At 52.3% G+C, this 15,790-nt stretch overlaps 1 protein-coding gene across 1 annotated transcript; it reads right to left on the bottom strand.

Moving 5' to 3' along the window:
• Positions 1 to 1,796: 1,796 nt before the first annotated feature.
• Positions 1,797 to 7,973, bottom strand: Klhl35 (kelch like family member 35). The gene is made up of 6 exons (XM_036198798.1): positions 7,116 to 7,973; positions 5,854 to 6,038; positions 5,010 to 5,128; positions 4,156 to 4,344; positions 2,851 to 3,039; positions 1,797 to 2,114 (listed from the first exon to the last, which is right to left on the bottom strand). Exons 1-6 carry the CDS (start codon positions 7,970 to 7,972, stop codon positions 1,926 to 1,928), a joined length of 1,728 nt encoding a protein of 575 aa, XP_036054691.1. The 5' UTR covers position 7,973; the 3' UTR covers positions 1,797 to 1,925.
• Positions 7,974 to 15,790: the final 7,817 nt, after the last annotated feature.

The following is a 15,790-nucleotide window of genomic DNA, read 5'->3' as shown; positions in this document are numbered from 1 at the left end:
TCTTCTGGGGGGGGGGTCCTTGCCTTCCACTGTGGGTCTCTGGGATTGAGTCCAGTTGTTAGAATGGCAAGGAATGCCTCTACCCACTGAGCCATCTTGCTAGTGTGACTGGTGTTACTTGCATCCCTCCAGACTGAAGTGCTGCTGTGTACCCCTACATCCATCTGATCTGTCTGATGAGTGAGATTTCCTGTCATGGGTAAAAGGAGAAAGCGTGATTCCACCTGATGTTTCCAGACTTCTTAAGGATAGTACAACACTTGAGAAATGCAACGAGGAGGTGGGAGGTTGCCGTAATGGTTACTTTACTTCACTGTTCATCTAGGCTGTCCCATTCTGTGTTCTTGTCTTACTTGCCTGTGTGTCCTGGCAGACAGCGCATGCACAGGACAGCACTCACTCATTATAATGAGTGGTTAAAGTTTAAAAAATAGGGTCCTTTGGGAATCTGAGTGGGAAGTTTGGGATCACTGCTTGGCCTTCATGAAGTGTCTAGCCAGGGGAAAGACATCCTTTAGAAGAGTTTGTCTTAGATGGGCTCCTATTGTTCCTGAGTAGACATGATAGGTACCATTGCTTTGTCCTAAGTGTCCCCTTAGGGTTGGGATAGGCAGGCTGTGGTGCTGGCCTGTACTCCTCCCCTGCTGTCATTATCAGCTGTGTCCAGATGGCCACAGTTCCCTAATCTGTGGTATTGGAGCTCAGCTGGGACCAGAGCCTTTGTGCCTGGCTGGGATGGGCCAGCCCCAGCTGGAGAGACCCTGCAGACATGGCCCTGGGGCTTTGAGAATGGGAGAGATTGGGAAAGAGACAGGCTCCTCTTCAAAAGGCAATTAGTGCAAATGAGGATCTGCAGATGGGGCCAGCCAGTACTTAGTACTGCAGCCTCATGCCTGGAATAGCCTCTGCATTCCGGGTGTGTTTTTCCCTTTTTCCCATCCAGCAGTTTGTCACTGTTCTGGAGCCCTGGGCCATACTAAGTGTACAGTGGCATCAGAGTGTGTCTTACACTGATGGTGGGGATTTGGCCAGGGCTGTGGTGCTTTCTACCCTGAAACAAAAAAGTGCTAGGCCTGGAGAGGTGGCTCAGGGGATAAAGGCTCTTGCTGCTAAGCTTGCTGATATAAGTGAGTTCGGTCCCTAGAACCCGTGTGTTAGATGGAGAGAACCAACGTCCACAGTTTGATCCCTGACCTCCACAGGTACTGTGACACAGAAGTAAAAAATATCTACAGTAATGAAAGGAAGTGAGGTAATGGGTGTGCTAACAGTTGAAGGCAGATGTTCCTCCAAAGTGCTATGCTGGGTCCTAATACACAACGTCATAGCATTAAGAATGAGGACTGGTGACATGGCTGGAGCTGGTAAAATGCCATGCCAGCCTGAAGATGTGAGTTGGGATCCCCAGAACTCACGTAAGATAGAACAGACTCCACAAAGTTGTTCTCTGACCTCTACATGTACTTCATGCACATGTATACAAACATCATGCACTCACACTGTAGTAAGTGGATAATTTTAAAAAGAAATAGAGTCCTTCGGGTAGATGAATAAATCGTCTGGGATTAGTGACATTTGGGGAGGTTGAAGGGAACTTATAAAGCAGAGCATCACCAGATCGAATCTGCTGGCACCTTGCTCGTGACAATTGCATGCTCCAGTGTCCAGAATGGAGTAATTCACTGTAGTCTAATATGAATATAGCTATCTGCGTGGCCTACAGTGGTGTAGCTGTGCTGGCTAACTGCAAAATACCTTCTCTGGATAAAGCAGGCATGAGCTGGAACACACCTGACTTTTGAAAAACCTTTTATTTCTACAAGAAAAGGGGCAATAAGTTAGAGGACTATTCACATGGAGGGTCCAGGAGGGGAGCCAAGTGCCATGCCCAGGTTTTCTCTGCCTCCTGGTTCAGGCTGTCCCAGTCATCTGCTCAGGCTCTGGACAATGGTGACACAGCCATGCGAGCTGGTGCAGCGCTGCAGCGCTGGCTGAGCCTCCACCTGCCCACTGCTGGGGTCAAAGGTGAAGACGCTGTTGGTGCTTTCCCCATGTTCGTCCCGCCCACCGAGGATGTGCACCTTCCCATCACACACCGTCACGCCACAGCTCTCCTGAGTGGACAAACAGACAGTTAACTGTGGGATGCAGCAGGGACTCCCTTGGTTCTTAGCTGGCCAAGCCACATAGCAGAGTCTTCTTGCCCTACAGACAACTAGGCAATCTGGATGGCAGGGAGACAAAACAATTGACCCTTACTAAATAAATGGCCTGGACAAGTCACCTGCTCCATCTTAGATCTATCTCATCTGCACAGTTCAAAGAGCAACCATGCTCTTCGCTGTCATTGTATGTGGGATATCCTTCACTTGGTCTTCACCAGAAAGCTGAAGTCAAGCCTGGAAGATCGTATGCATGTGAACAGTACCACCATCTTACAGTCTTATTCAGAGAGCTGGGAACCTTAGTCTTGGAATCACCCAGGCCCAGAACTGACAGAGACCACCAATTATACATCTACATAGTTTCCCTGGAGTCGTGGGGCAGCAGGTGGGAGAAAAGGGGGCTGTGGAGGCCAGAACTTGCACCTCTGGCCACTGATGTCACTGGAGCAGGGAGCTTACTAAGTCACAGAACTTGAATTCTAGGCACTGGCTTACTACAGCCCAACTGATGGCCTTGGGCCAACCTCTTCAAGGCCAGTCTCATATGTCACTGGGGGGACAAGCAAGGGGACTATGTGATGCTACTCAGCATGGAGTCATATGCAGGACCTCAAACTGGTAAGCTGCAGAACCTTGGAAGTGGGTCTGCACTCCTGAATGTGCCAGTGCAGGGGCCCCCACTTACCACAGGGCCTGGCAGGTCAGCTGCCTCTCCCCAGACATCCGTGCCAGGGTCATAGGTGAAAATTTTACTCATGAGGCCTCCCACCACATAAATGGTGTCTTCCAAGGAAACGGCCTCAAGACATCGCTGCAAGAAGGGTGCTGGTGACCGCAGACTCCACTGGTCCTCCTTGGGGTCAAAGCACTGCACCTGCAGGAGGAAAGCAGGGGTGAATGAGCCTCACCCCTAACTGCCCACTGCCATGGCCTCTGTCTCTAGGAACACTCGGCAGATTACTCTAATTTTTAGCCCACTATGATTGGCTTAAGCAGTGCTAGGATCAAACTCTGCTTCCTGTGTCCTATAGCCCCAGCTTATAACAGATTTTCTTTCTTTTTTGAACGGAGAAAAGCATTTTAACTAATCCTATTCTGTCATCTAATTTTTTTTGTTGGGGGCGTGGTTTGAAACAGGGTTTCTCTGTAGCTTTGGAGCCTGTCCTGGACCAGCTGGCCTCGAACTCACAGAGATCCACCTGCCTCTTCCTCTGCCTCCCGAGTGCTGGGATTACAGGCGTGCACCACCACTGCCAGGCCTGTCATGTAATTTTTAAAAAGATTATTTTTATTTATGTGTCTCTCTGTCCGTCTGTGGGTGGTGGAAGCCAGAAGAATGTGTCAGATCCGGAGCTAGAGTGAAAGGCAGTTGTGAGCCATTTGACATGGGTGCTGGGAACCAAACTCTGGTCCTCTGCAAGAGCAGCAAGTGCACCGATGAGCCATCCCTCCAGCTCCAGCCCTGGCTGTCCTGGAACTTGCTCTGTAGACCAGGCTGGCCTCAAACGCCTCCCGGGGGCTGGGATTAAAGACGGGCACCACCACGGCCTGGATCAATCTTTCAAGTTTTAAAATCTATGAAACCCACATGGGTGGTACCAATCGGAAGAGTATAGGTGCCTCACTGAGTACCCTCTGAGATCATTTTCCCCTCCCCTTTCCCTGCACCCGCACCCCCCACCTCGGTTTTTTCAAGACAGGGTTTCTCTGTATAGTCCTGGCTGTCCTGTAATTCTGTCTATAGACCAGGCTGGCCTCAAATTCTGGGATCTGCTTGCCTTTGCCTCCTGAGTGGTGGGATTAGAGGCGTGCGTCCGGCTGCGGTCATCTTTCTTAACTCATTTCCTTGATCAAAATGATTCCCGGAGTGCTAACTGGTTTTAGAAAATTAGATTGTCTCACGCCAGCGCCCAGATCTAGCCTGCACACAGTAGGCTACGCTGTTTCCCTGCAGCCTCTTGCATCCCCTAATCCCAAGGCCTGAGCCCACCTTATCAGTGTTGACACCGTCCTGCCCAGCGCCCCCAATCACGTAGAGCAGGCCCGCGCAGGGCGCCACCGCTGCAGAGCTCACGGCTTCCGGCAGGGGCGCTGTGGCCGCCCAGGTGTTGGAGAAGGGGTCGTAGCGCTCCACGCTGCGCAGGCGCCGTAGGCCATCGAAGCCGCCCACTGCAAAGAGCTGAGGGCGAAGACAGGCCAGAGCCCAGGGATTCAGTGCTACAGGCGACTCTAACACCCCACTGCGTCAGTCTGTGAGCCCATCAGGGGCATCTCAGTGCAGCCACTGGCCAAGTTCCTCTTTCCCTAGTTCAGGAACCTCCCTCCCTGTTCAACACAGGGAACGGGAGGCAGGCATCTATCTGTATTCCAGATGCAGATGATGCTTAGTAATAACCCGAGTGCTTACTAAGGGTTTACCACCCACCTACCTGAATGCAGAATTCCTGTGTGTTTCTGAATGCAGAATGAGGTTTACAAAGGTAACTAGCAGGAGTTAAGTGGCAGAGTCAAGACTCAGTCAGTACATGGGTCCCAAGGCCCAAACCTTTCGACACTGAACTGTATTTTTTACAGTGACGGCTATTGATCTGGGATGGGTGATGATGTTGAGACAGGGTCTTGCTATGTAGCCCTGGCTGGCCTCAAACTCACGACCCTCTTGCCTCAGCCTCCCATGTGCTGATTTGCAGGTGTGAGCCTCTAGATCCAGCTGCTGTGATGACTGTTAACATTATTATGTGATCTTGAGCAAGTTCTTCCTAATCATTTGGGGCCTCAGATCCCTCCTTCCCCCGGATGATCTACGGCTAGGATCCCAGGGCAGTAGCCAGAGCATGTGCCTACCTGTCCCTGCAGGGCTACCATCTTGTGCCTCCACCTGCCCTTGTGCATCGAGGCAACCTTGATCCAGGTGTGCAGATGGGAGCTAAACATCCAGACATCACGGCTGTTGATGTGACCTCCTATGGAGAAAGGAGCAGTGCCCCTAAAGAGCCAGAAACACCCCTAAATCCAAAGGAAGGCTTAAGAGCATAGGAAGGCTTTCTGGCTGGGCTGGTGTAAGACTGGGCCTATCCCCCAGACAGTGTGCTTTGAATGGAAGAAGAGGGTGCCAGAGAGATCCAGGGAGGGGGAAGTGCTATTCACCAGGTGCCCTGTGGTGGGATACCAGCTGTGCTCAGGGAAGCAGAGGAGAATCCTCAAGACAATCACTAAGAATGTGTGATAGGCCGAGGGAGAGCGGGTCATCTGTACAGCGGTGGGGGAGAGAGTGACCCAGTCACTGTTCTTGACCAATGTTCTACCTTCATTTCCATCCCCATCTCTCTGCAGTGCTGGGATTAGTATACAGTTTCCACATAGGAAATAAGGATGAGGTTCAGGGACCGGGAATGACCTGCTGAAGACCAGAGCAAAGACCAAAGCCACAGCGTAAGGCCTTCCGGCCCCAAGACCAACATCAACATCCCCTACAGGTGACTGGCTTTGCTGGACCACACACAGGGCTTTAGCCACAAACTGTAGGGGATTATGGGAAAGCTGGCCCTCATCTCCCGATTGGAGGGAAAAAATAAAGGGTGTGTGTGTGTGTGTGTGTGTGTGTGTGTGTGTGTGTGTGTGTCTGTGTGTGTGTGTGTGTGTGTGTGTGTGTGGCGATAAGAGGCTCCTGCTTCTATTGTGCTCTCACCAGAAACATAAATGTCATTTCGCAGTGCACAGGAGGCAAATTCAGAGCGTGTGTAACCAGGCAGGCTAGGCAGTGGGGTCCAGCGCTGGCTCTCGGGGTGGTAAGCATCGGCGAATGGCAGCTTCAGGAGCCCCTTTCGGTCACACCCGCCAATGACCACTATCACTTCGGCTAGGTCCATGAATCTGGGGTGAGGACAAACCGAATACCTGTAGATCCACACTCATGCTGCGGCCCTTTCCCACGACACCGCTGTCTCCCACAAGGGACGCTGGGGATTACTGAACCAGGCGGCTAGTGCATGCACTCTGCCTCTAAGCCATCTATCTCCCTAGCCCTTTTCCGTGCAGCCTCTGGTCTTGAACTCTCTATCCTGTTTCTGCTTACTGAGTGCTGGACTTACCGGCATCTAGCACCAAGCCCGGCTCCTTTCTTGCTGTTTGGATCACATCACACAATGCCGCTGCCCTTCTGCATACACTGGCAGCTGCCACTGGAACCCATCACTTCCAGTCTTACCTCTGGTTTCAGATAGGAAGTCACTATCCCTTACCCTAGTCTACTCGCCTCTAAGTTACAGAAAAAAATGACTTTCCCCTTTCTTTATTTAATCCTTCAGATGGTTGTTAGGATTGTTGACCCTTTTACAGAGGAGGAAACTGAGGCTCCTGCATTGTGGGCTAAGGCATGCTCAGTTTTGTCTGATAAGAATCCTCCATCCCTAACACCTAATACACTGTTCTTCCCCTAGCCACCTCCTAATGGGGAACTTCCATGAGCAAGATTACTCAGACATTCTGCAAAGCTCTCCACCCTTGACTCTGGGTTTCTGGTCTCACCAGGTTTTCCTAACCAGCTGGCTAGTGCTTTCCTAACCCATCTTGTGTCCTTGGCCTCGTGCTCAAAGTTAGTGACAGCATCACCGCTGTCTTCTGTCCCTCGGGTATGAGGGCCATTGTGGACTATCCCACCTATAGTCTCTGGGTCTGGCATTGCACGGGCAGAGTGGCCATTTCTCATGCCTTTGTGTGTTTAGTTGTCTTACTAGCCTGTGGGTCCCCAGAGAGCAGATTCCCAACAGGACCCATTTCTCAGAATGGCAGATGAGGCAGGAAATGGAATGCATCCCTCCCTCCCAAGACTAACTCTTCAAGGCAGAACGCCAGGTACCAAGAAATAGTAACATTTCAAGAGGGGCAGTGAAGGAACCAGAGCTGGGGAAGATACGAGGCGTCGCTAGGCCATCAAGCCGGAGGCCATACCTCCGCGGCCGGGCCCGCAGCGCGCCCGCCTCCCGGCCCAGGATGAAGCAGGCGCGGGCCTCCAGCAGCAGCGGGCGGCAGTCGCCGCAGGCCTGCAGCAGCTCATCGGCCTCCACCTTCTCCAGGAAGTAGGCGGGCGCCAGCAGCGGCAGGCGCACGTGCTCCAGCAGCCGCCGCAGCTGCCCGCGGCGAGCCGGCGCGTCGTGGCGCACCCAGCGCATGGCCGCCTCGAACACGGCCTCCTCGCGGGCCACGCGCAGCGCGGGGTCGGCCAGCAGCGCCGCCACCTCGTCGGGCGCCAGCTCCAGGAAGTCGGCGTGGCGCGTCACCTCCACGAAGGCCTGGCGCAGCACGCGGCCGCAGCGCTCGGCTAGAGAGGCCAGCGAGAAGGCGGCGGCCACGCGGCGCAGCGCCAGGCTGTTGGCGGCCCGCAGGCGGCCCTCGAGGAAGCGCGCGCACGCCTCCCGCAGCCCCGCCACGCCCAGCCGCTCGGCCAGCGCCAGCACGGCGGCCGCCTCCTCCTCGGCGCGCAGCCGCACGCCCGCGCCATATATGTAGTCGAGCACCACGGCCAGGGCCGCCGCCGCCCCGGGGGCCTCGGGTCCTACGGGGACCACGGCCGCTGCACGCTCGGGCCGGCCGGCCGCGAACAGGCCGCGGAAGTGGGCGCTGGCCGCGCTGAGCGCCGCGCGGTGGCACGGGAAGTCGCGGCCTCCGGCGCGCAGCACCACGTCGGTGAGGGTGCCGCTCCGCCGGTACGCGTTGAGCGTCTGCAGGATGCGCTGCGCGTGGCAGGATGCGGCGCACGGGGCCTCCACGCCCGGCTCCAATTCCTCGCGCCCCGGGGTCTCCCGCATCCTGCGGGAAGAGAACACAGACTGCACTGGGAATGGGTCTGCTGGAGGACATCCCGCACATTTAGGCCTTCCTTCACTAGTTCACCATCGCTGGCCATGCACCTACTGTCCCCACCCCCACCTTGCCCATCCAGACTTCTGATGGCGTTGAGTCAGCCCCTGCCTTCTGTGTCTAGTCTTCCCCTCCAGTACCTGCTTCAGCCGTGTTGCCCTTTTCCGTTCAGACTTGGCTAAGAATTTTCCTGCCAGGCTCTGCAGGAAACAGATGGCAGACTCAAATAGGATAATTTAGGAGAGTCAGAAAGGGAGGGGGATGGAACGATTTAAACAAGTCTAGACTATGCTGGGTTTCAATAGTGGCTACCTCACAGAGGTTGCTGGAACCTGGACAAAATGTCTATAGGACGTTCTCATTGCATGAGCCGTAGTCTTGGTAAAGGGATTCAGGCTAACCTAGACACGTGTGTGTGTGTGTGTGTGTGTGTGTGTGGTGTGTGTCCCTCTCTCACTTCATCATGTTTCCTTCAAATCTGTAGGTACCTCCCCTTGGACCAGACTCTTCCATTTAGTATTTTCCCTAACCACCACAGCACACCAGCATACTATCCTAGGTGCTCAACACTTACTTATACAAGATCAAGTGCATGTATTAAATAAGCTAGCATTTATTATAGAGTGAGGGTTTTTTTTTTTTTTCTTTTTTTTCTTTTTTGAGCTGAGGATTGAACCCAGGGCCTTGCGCTTGCTAGGCAAATGCTCTACTACTGAGCTAAATCCCCAACCCTAGAGTGAGTTTTGAGCCAGACAGTCATAATGCCAACCTTTCTGGAGCTCAGCGCTTGGGTCCTTGGGGGAGGATTGGAGGAACTCCGAAAGGTCAGTACTCAGAGCTGGAGGAGATTTAAGGAAGGGATCCCGAGATGAGCAGAATTAGTGGAGTAAAGGCAGGGGAGTGAGAGATGTTTCTAGTTTCCAGTGGAGAGATCGGGCTCTAGGCACGTGGGGTTCTAATCCTCCTTTAGTCTGGAGTTGTTGGGCCCAGGCAAGCCACCAGCCCCATCTCTCTGAACGCCTAGCCACAGAATGCTATTGGACGGGATGTGGGAGAATGCTGGGATTGTAGTATGTGCCTTCTCTTTTACTGATGCAAAGGGGGCAGAACCTGGGGTGTGTGTAAGTCCAGAAAAGCCTTTCATCACTCACACCCTTTCAAGAGTTTGTTGTGAGGAATCGTCACAGAGAGGCAGCCTGCCCTTCATAGGTTTTGTGTGAGGGTCGGGAAGGAGTGTGTGTACGAAAACACGACACGGATTGCACTGTTCACCCCGGTTAGGATTTGTCCTTAAGAGCCAACACTTGGCATGGTCTGAAGATAGGCAGTGTTCTCCTATCCGTGGGAACTTACTCCGAGGCTCAGCTCTGCCTCTGCGGGTGCCTCTCAACCTCCATTCTCTCATCTACTGTTGGAGGTCAGATCAGCCTGGCTTTCTCAGTTTATGCAGGATCCTACTGAGTAGTGAATCCACTGCCTCAGGATCACAAGAAATAAGCCCCGATGGACAAGGTCTGTTGCTCAGGTAGAGGTGACCAGCCCAATCCTGCTATGCACCAGGCTGTTAAGTCTAGCCCCTCTGCAGGACTTGCTGGTGTGTGTGGGCGTGTCCTCTAGGAGCAACCAGGGATCCAGTGAGGCAGGTCATCGGAGTGCAGTAGGGCTGTCCTTAGGTAGCCTAGGACACAGCTACCCTCTAGGCTGAGACTTAAGAAGGCAGGCAGTCTCTGGACAAGCCCTCTGCTATTGTGATGGTTCTGAAGTTTGCCTCCCAGGAACTTTGCCAATACTTAATTCTACTGACCTAGGCTCAGGGAACTCTGGGCACACGGTGATGGGAGACTCAGTTTCCATCGTGAAGTCCCACCATCTGGAGGGCCCAAGGACACATGGGAAGGTAGGGATTCCCACCTGGGGCTCCATCAGCCTTATCCCATCTCACAGAGTGTAAGCCAGCTCATGGGCTGAGACTCAGCCAGTGGAAACTGGCTTAGCAGTCCACTATCCTGCTACTCCCTCCCACTTCCACCCCCATGCACCCCCCCCACACACACACACACACTCACACTTTGGATGGACACTTCCTACAGCAAGACAGTCCTCTAGCTGGGCTTCCCAAACCCTGCCCCCAGGTACTGGGTGCTTACCTGGCCACACCCTCTTCTGAAACTGCTGCTCTGGCAGAGACGCCCCAGTCTGTGCCTGCCGCTAGCCTGCTTGCCCGCTTGCCTAGCAGCCTGAGCTCTTGATTTTACCCTTGTTTTGCCTAGACTCCCACTTGGGCTCAGCTGCAGGAAGACAAAGGGACTGGACGCCAGGGGGGAGGGGAGGGGAGGGAGCTGGTAGGAATGGGCACTGGGCTTTTGTTCCGCTCTTGGACCTGTCTTGGGAGGGAGGGGTGTGGATAAGCATGGAATGGATTGCGTGTGCAGTGCTGGGCTGTGGTGTTTCGAGGACTTGGGGTGACTGTGTGTGGTATGTGTATAGGGTGTCTGCCTCAGGTAGATGGGGTGGTTGTCAGCATGTAGTGTTCTAGAACCTATAATGTGTGTGAGTGCATGGAACACAGTGACTGTGTAGTACTGGGGTGCTTGGGCTATGTGGACATAGGACTACATGACTTGGGATGTAACCAAGAATGTGGCTGCCACAGCTATGGATCCAGGTTTCCCGCCTGCCTCTTTGTGACCACCATGTGTTTGTTCCTGCCTCCCAGCACACCTGTCAATGTAGATTTCTGCATAACCCATTGTATCTGTGACTGTTCATTTGCATGCCAGGGGCTTGTGTCTATGAGAAATTAGTATCACACGTGTCTGTGTGGACACAGGCTCACGTGTATGTGAAAAGAACCTCTCTGTGCTCTACGTGTTACATGTATGTGGTCCTGTGACTGCAGTGTGTGCCTGGAGGAGTGTGGCCTCTTAGAGAGGGCACAGTGGGAAGGACATGCTGGCACTGAGCAGATGGAATTGGGCGGAAAAGAGAACGGGATAGCCTGGGTCCGCTTGGCCTCCTGAAGCCAGAGGAAGTGGATGTGGACGTGACTATTTGCTGCCTCTGTGAAGGACTATCACAGAGGAGCCCAGCAGTCTGGGGAGGAGGTGGCCTTGTTAGGAGCCTGTCCTGTTCTGTGAGCACACCACCACAGGCACCGGACAACTCTCGCGATGTAGCCTTGCCTGCCCCTCAGCCTGGTTCTTCTCACCAGCAGGAGGCTTGGGGGACTCTTGCTCTGCCCCTTGTGTGTGTCGGAGCCCCATCCTGCCAGGCTCAGGTGGGCCTAGAGATTGTGGAAGATGGGAGGATTGGTTTGGTATGAGTATAAAGTGTCCTCTGACAGGCTTCACATGGCCAGTAAGGCGACTCAGCAGGTACCAGCACCTGCTTCTGTGCCTAAGGAGCTGAGGTCCACAAGGTGGAAGGAGAGAACCTGCTCACACATGCTATACAGCACACATGTGCCCATGCACATACACACATTCACACATACAAAATAAACAAAATGTAATTTTAAAACATCTAAGCCAGCTGCAGTGGCGCACTCATTTAATCCTAATACTCAGGAGGCAGAGGCAAGAAGATCTCTGTGAGTTCTGGGACAGCCTGGTCTACAGAGTGAATTCCGGGATAGCCTGGGCTACATAGTGAGACCGTGTCTCAAAAAATAAAAAGAGCTCTCATGGGTCCTCAAGGTGATGGCAACCGTGCATTTTCTTGATTGGTGAGTGATGTGGGAGGGCCCTATCCCACAGGGGGCAGGTGGTCTTGAGTTGTATAAGAAATCAAGCTGAGCAAAAGAGGAGGAGGAAGCCAGTAAGCATTGTTCCTCCATGGTCCCTGCTTCAGTTCCTGCCTCCTGGTTCCTGCCTTGAGTTGCTGCCCTGACTTCCTTCAGTGACCTAAGAGCTGTAAGATAGAATAAACCTTTTCCTCTCCAAGTTGCTTTTGGTCATGGTGTTTTATCACAGGAACATAAAAGTAACTAAGGGGCTGAAGAGATGGCTCAGAGGTCAAGAGCACTGGCTGCTCTTCCAGAGGTCCTGAGTTCAATTCCCAGCAACCACATGGTGGCTCACGACCATCTGTAATGAGATCTGGCTCCCTCTTCTGGCACACAGTTATACATGCAGGCAGAACACTGTACACATAATAAATAAACAAACAGGAAGTGGTTAACTGCTCTTATACTGGGGGAGGAGAGAGCTTTTCTACGTAGGCATGAAAGGGTGTTAACAGGGCCAGGGAGATGGCTTAGCAGGTGACGGCACTTGCTGCTAAATCTGAGAGCCTCAGATTAATCTCTGGGATCTTGTCACGGCTTCAGTTGTTAACCTGACATAAACCTGGAGTCTCTTGGGAAGATGGAACCTCATCTGAAGAACTGCCTCGTGAGACTGGTCTGTGGCCATGTCTGTGACGTCTTTTCTTCCGTTTTTCGAGACAGGGTTTCTCTGTGTAGTTTTTTTTTTTTTTTTTTTTTTTTTTTTTTAAGATTTATTTATTATGTATACGGTGTTCTGTCTGCATGTATGATTGCAGGCCAGAAGAGGGCACCAGATCTCATTACAGATGGTCGTGAGCCACCATGTGGTTGCTGGGAATTGAACTCAGGACCTCTGGAAGAGCAGTCAGTGCTCTTAACCTCTGAGCCATCTCTCCAGCCCTCTCTTTGTGTAGTTTTGGTGCCTGTCCTGGATCTCACTCTGTAGAACAGGCTGGCCTTGAACTCACAGAGATCCACCTGGCTCTGCCTCCTGAGTGCTGGGATTAAAGGTGTGTGCCACTGCTGCCCGGCCCTGCAAAGTCTTTTCTCAGTTGCTAATTGATATAGGAAGATCCAACGTATGATGGGCAGTGCCATCCTAGACAGCTGGTCCTAGGATTCATAAGAAAGGTATCTGAGCAAGCCAGAGAGAAGCAAGCCAGTAAGCAGTGTTCCTCCATGCTCTCTGCTTCAGTTCCTGCCTTGTGCTCCTGCCCTGGCTTCCTTTGATGACGGACTATAACCTGTAAGCTAAAACAGATCCTTTCCTCACATTCCTTTTGGTCATAGTGTTTATCAGAACAACAGAAAAACACACAAGGACAGACCTACATGGTGGAAGGAAGAACTGACTCCCACAAGTTGCCCTCTGACCTCTACAGCTGTACTGTGACATACAAACACATACACACATAGTAAGAAATTGAAAAGGATGTAAGCGGCTTGGGGACCTTTATACTTGGGGAGGGGCTGAGGGTTTACAGATGGGTTGCAGGAGGTAGGGGGTCATCTGAGCTAGAGGACACTGGAGGAGCCGGAGCAGGGATGCACAGGGAATGGCCAGAATGTGAAAAGGCCCTTTTGTTTCTCTGTAAAGTGGGCAGAGAGGTGTCTTCTGTAGCCAAGGGAGCTACAGGAGGGCTTCAGCAAGGTGGTGTTTTCAGCAACCCCTAAGTTAGGCAGGAGAAGCCAAGGTGTAACATGAGCTGAAGGCCCCTTGGAGGATGGAGACAGGTCTGCTAGTCACTGCTTGGTGGACAGGGAAGTGGCCTGATGGTCCTCGGGCTGGGGAGGGTTACTGCAGCAGGCTCCGGTAATGGTGGGGTGCAACCCGAGATTCTGAATAGGACCCCAGGCTCTGCACTTTTTTATATCCCCCACCCCTTCCTGTGATTACAAGGTGTCTCAAGGCTCATCAGGATGGCCAGGAGCTTTGAACACCTTAGCTTGTGAGCCCAGGGAAGTTGACTGGATGGACAGGGAGAAGATTCCATGAAAGTGTCATCGTTTAGGAATGGGTTTCCACAGGCTGGACAGTGGTCATTGAGTCATGTGGGCAGGACAGTGTACCCCTCCCAACCTGGCAGATCTGATTGTGTTCTGTCTGTGTCCAGGGACAGGCAGGCAGGAGATGATCTCTGCCCCAGAAAGAGAAGATCTTGCTAGATGTTCAGTGGTGAGGGAAACAGTGGATAAATCCTCACAGATTCCCAAGGAAGGGGCTATGTAGAGAGGTTAATGGGGGGGGGCTACTGAAGGGTCTGAGTGTGGAAGGGGATCATTTCCTGTCTTCCTAGAAGGTGATAGAATCTTCTTATAGCAAGAATTCTGTCTAGAACACTCCACATTTGGAAATAAGACAGTACCTGGTCCCCTAAGTGGCATGGTATTTAACTAATGCAGTGGCTCTCAGCTTTCCTAATTCCGCGACCCTTTAATACAGTCCCTCATGTTGTAGTGACCCCCAACTATAAAATTACTTTTGTTACTACTTCATAACTGTAATTTTGCTACTGTTATGAATCATAATGTAAATATCTGTGTTTTCTGGTAGTCTTAGGTGACTCCTGTGTCATTTGACCATCATAGGGGTTGGGACCCACAGGTTGAGAACCACTGACCTAGTGCAGGATGATGCAGAAGTTCAGCCTTCCTTCTTCTTCCATTCAGGATGCACAACTCAAGACCATGCACATTCAGTGGGAGCCTCGAGAATTAAAGACCTTTCCTGTTTCTATTGCTGATCTTTCCCACAGAGGGCAGAAGGCCGAGTCCCAAAGGCTGTGAGGTAGGAGGGGATGCGACCCCAGTGTTCCCAGTGCTGTGTAGACTTTCAGCCCAGGGACTGCTCCTCGTGCTGAGCAGAGGGTGCCAGCGTGCCTCGGCCAGACCCACAGCCACTAAGGCAAGAGGCATCTCTGCACTCAGGGCTTCTTCTCCACGTCCAGGAGCTCAGATACCTCCATGTCACCTTGAAGGAGCTGCTAACCCACTCTACAGCCTGTCTCCAGAATCTCCACCCTACCGTGCCATTCCTAGCTGGTTACAAAAGGTCCTGCCCTCCCAGGCTGAATGTGAGGTCATGCTCTCCTACCCCCGTATTCTCAGCAGAGCTGAAGTTCTTTTTCGGTTTTTGGTTTCGTTTTGTTTGAGCTAGGTATGGTGGAGCACACTTTTTATCCAGCACTAGGGAGTCGGAGGAAGGCAGATCAAGGCTTGCCTGGTCTACATAGTGAATTCCAGGACAGCCAGGGATGCATAGAGAGATCCTGCCTCAAAAAATAAATTATTTTATGTATATGGGTGTTTCACCCCTATGTATGTCTGTACCACATGTGTGCAGTGGAGGCCAGTTACAGAGAGCTGTGAGCCACCATGTGGGTGTTGGGTATTGAAATCTGCTCCTCTGGAGGACTAGCCAGTACTCTTAACCACTGAGCCATTTCTTCAGTCCACTGAAGTTTATTTTTCAGAAAGACATTTTGGGGGCTGGAGAGATGGGTCAATGAGGTTAAGAGCACTGGCTGCTCTTCCAGAGGACCCAAGCTTGGTTCCCAGCACCTATATCAAGTGGCTCTCAACTGCTTGTACCTCCAGATCCAGGAGAGCCAGCACAGTCTTCTGGACTCTGAGGGTGCCACACACAAGTGGCGTGTATACATACACACGAATAAATATTTTTTAAATTAAAAAAAAAAGAGTTAAGGGGTGTGGATATGGACTTCTCAAAGATATGGACTTGTTTAAAGCTATGTGACCTTGGATGGTCACTTTGCCATGTTGCACCCCCCGCCCCCCATGAAAGGGTGTTTATTGGTTTTGCAGTTCAGGGCTCCTGAAGCCTAGGCATCATGGCTGACCAAGGGAAGAGCTCAGGTAGCCGGTCATTTTCACTTTCATTTGCGAAATGGCTCTTCCTCAAACCCAGGGGCCAGCCCCCAACCCCAAATCCACATCATGTGTCCCCAAATTGCCACTGACAGTTCAGAGACACCACACA

The sequence above is a fragment of the Onychomys torridus genome, chromosome 1 (genome assembly GCF_903995425.1).
Source record: "Onychomys torridus chromosome 1, mOncTor1.1, whole genome shotgun sequence".
Lineage (NCBI taxonomy): Eukaryota > Metazoa > Chordata > Mammalia > Rodentia > Cricetidae > Onychomys > Onychomys torridus.
The sequence above is the reverse complement of the archived record's forward strand: the minus strand, read 5'-3'. Positions and strand labels throughout refer to the sequence as shown.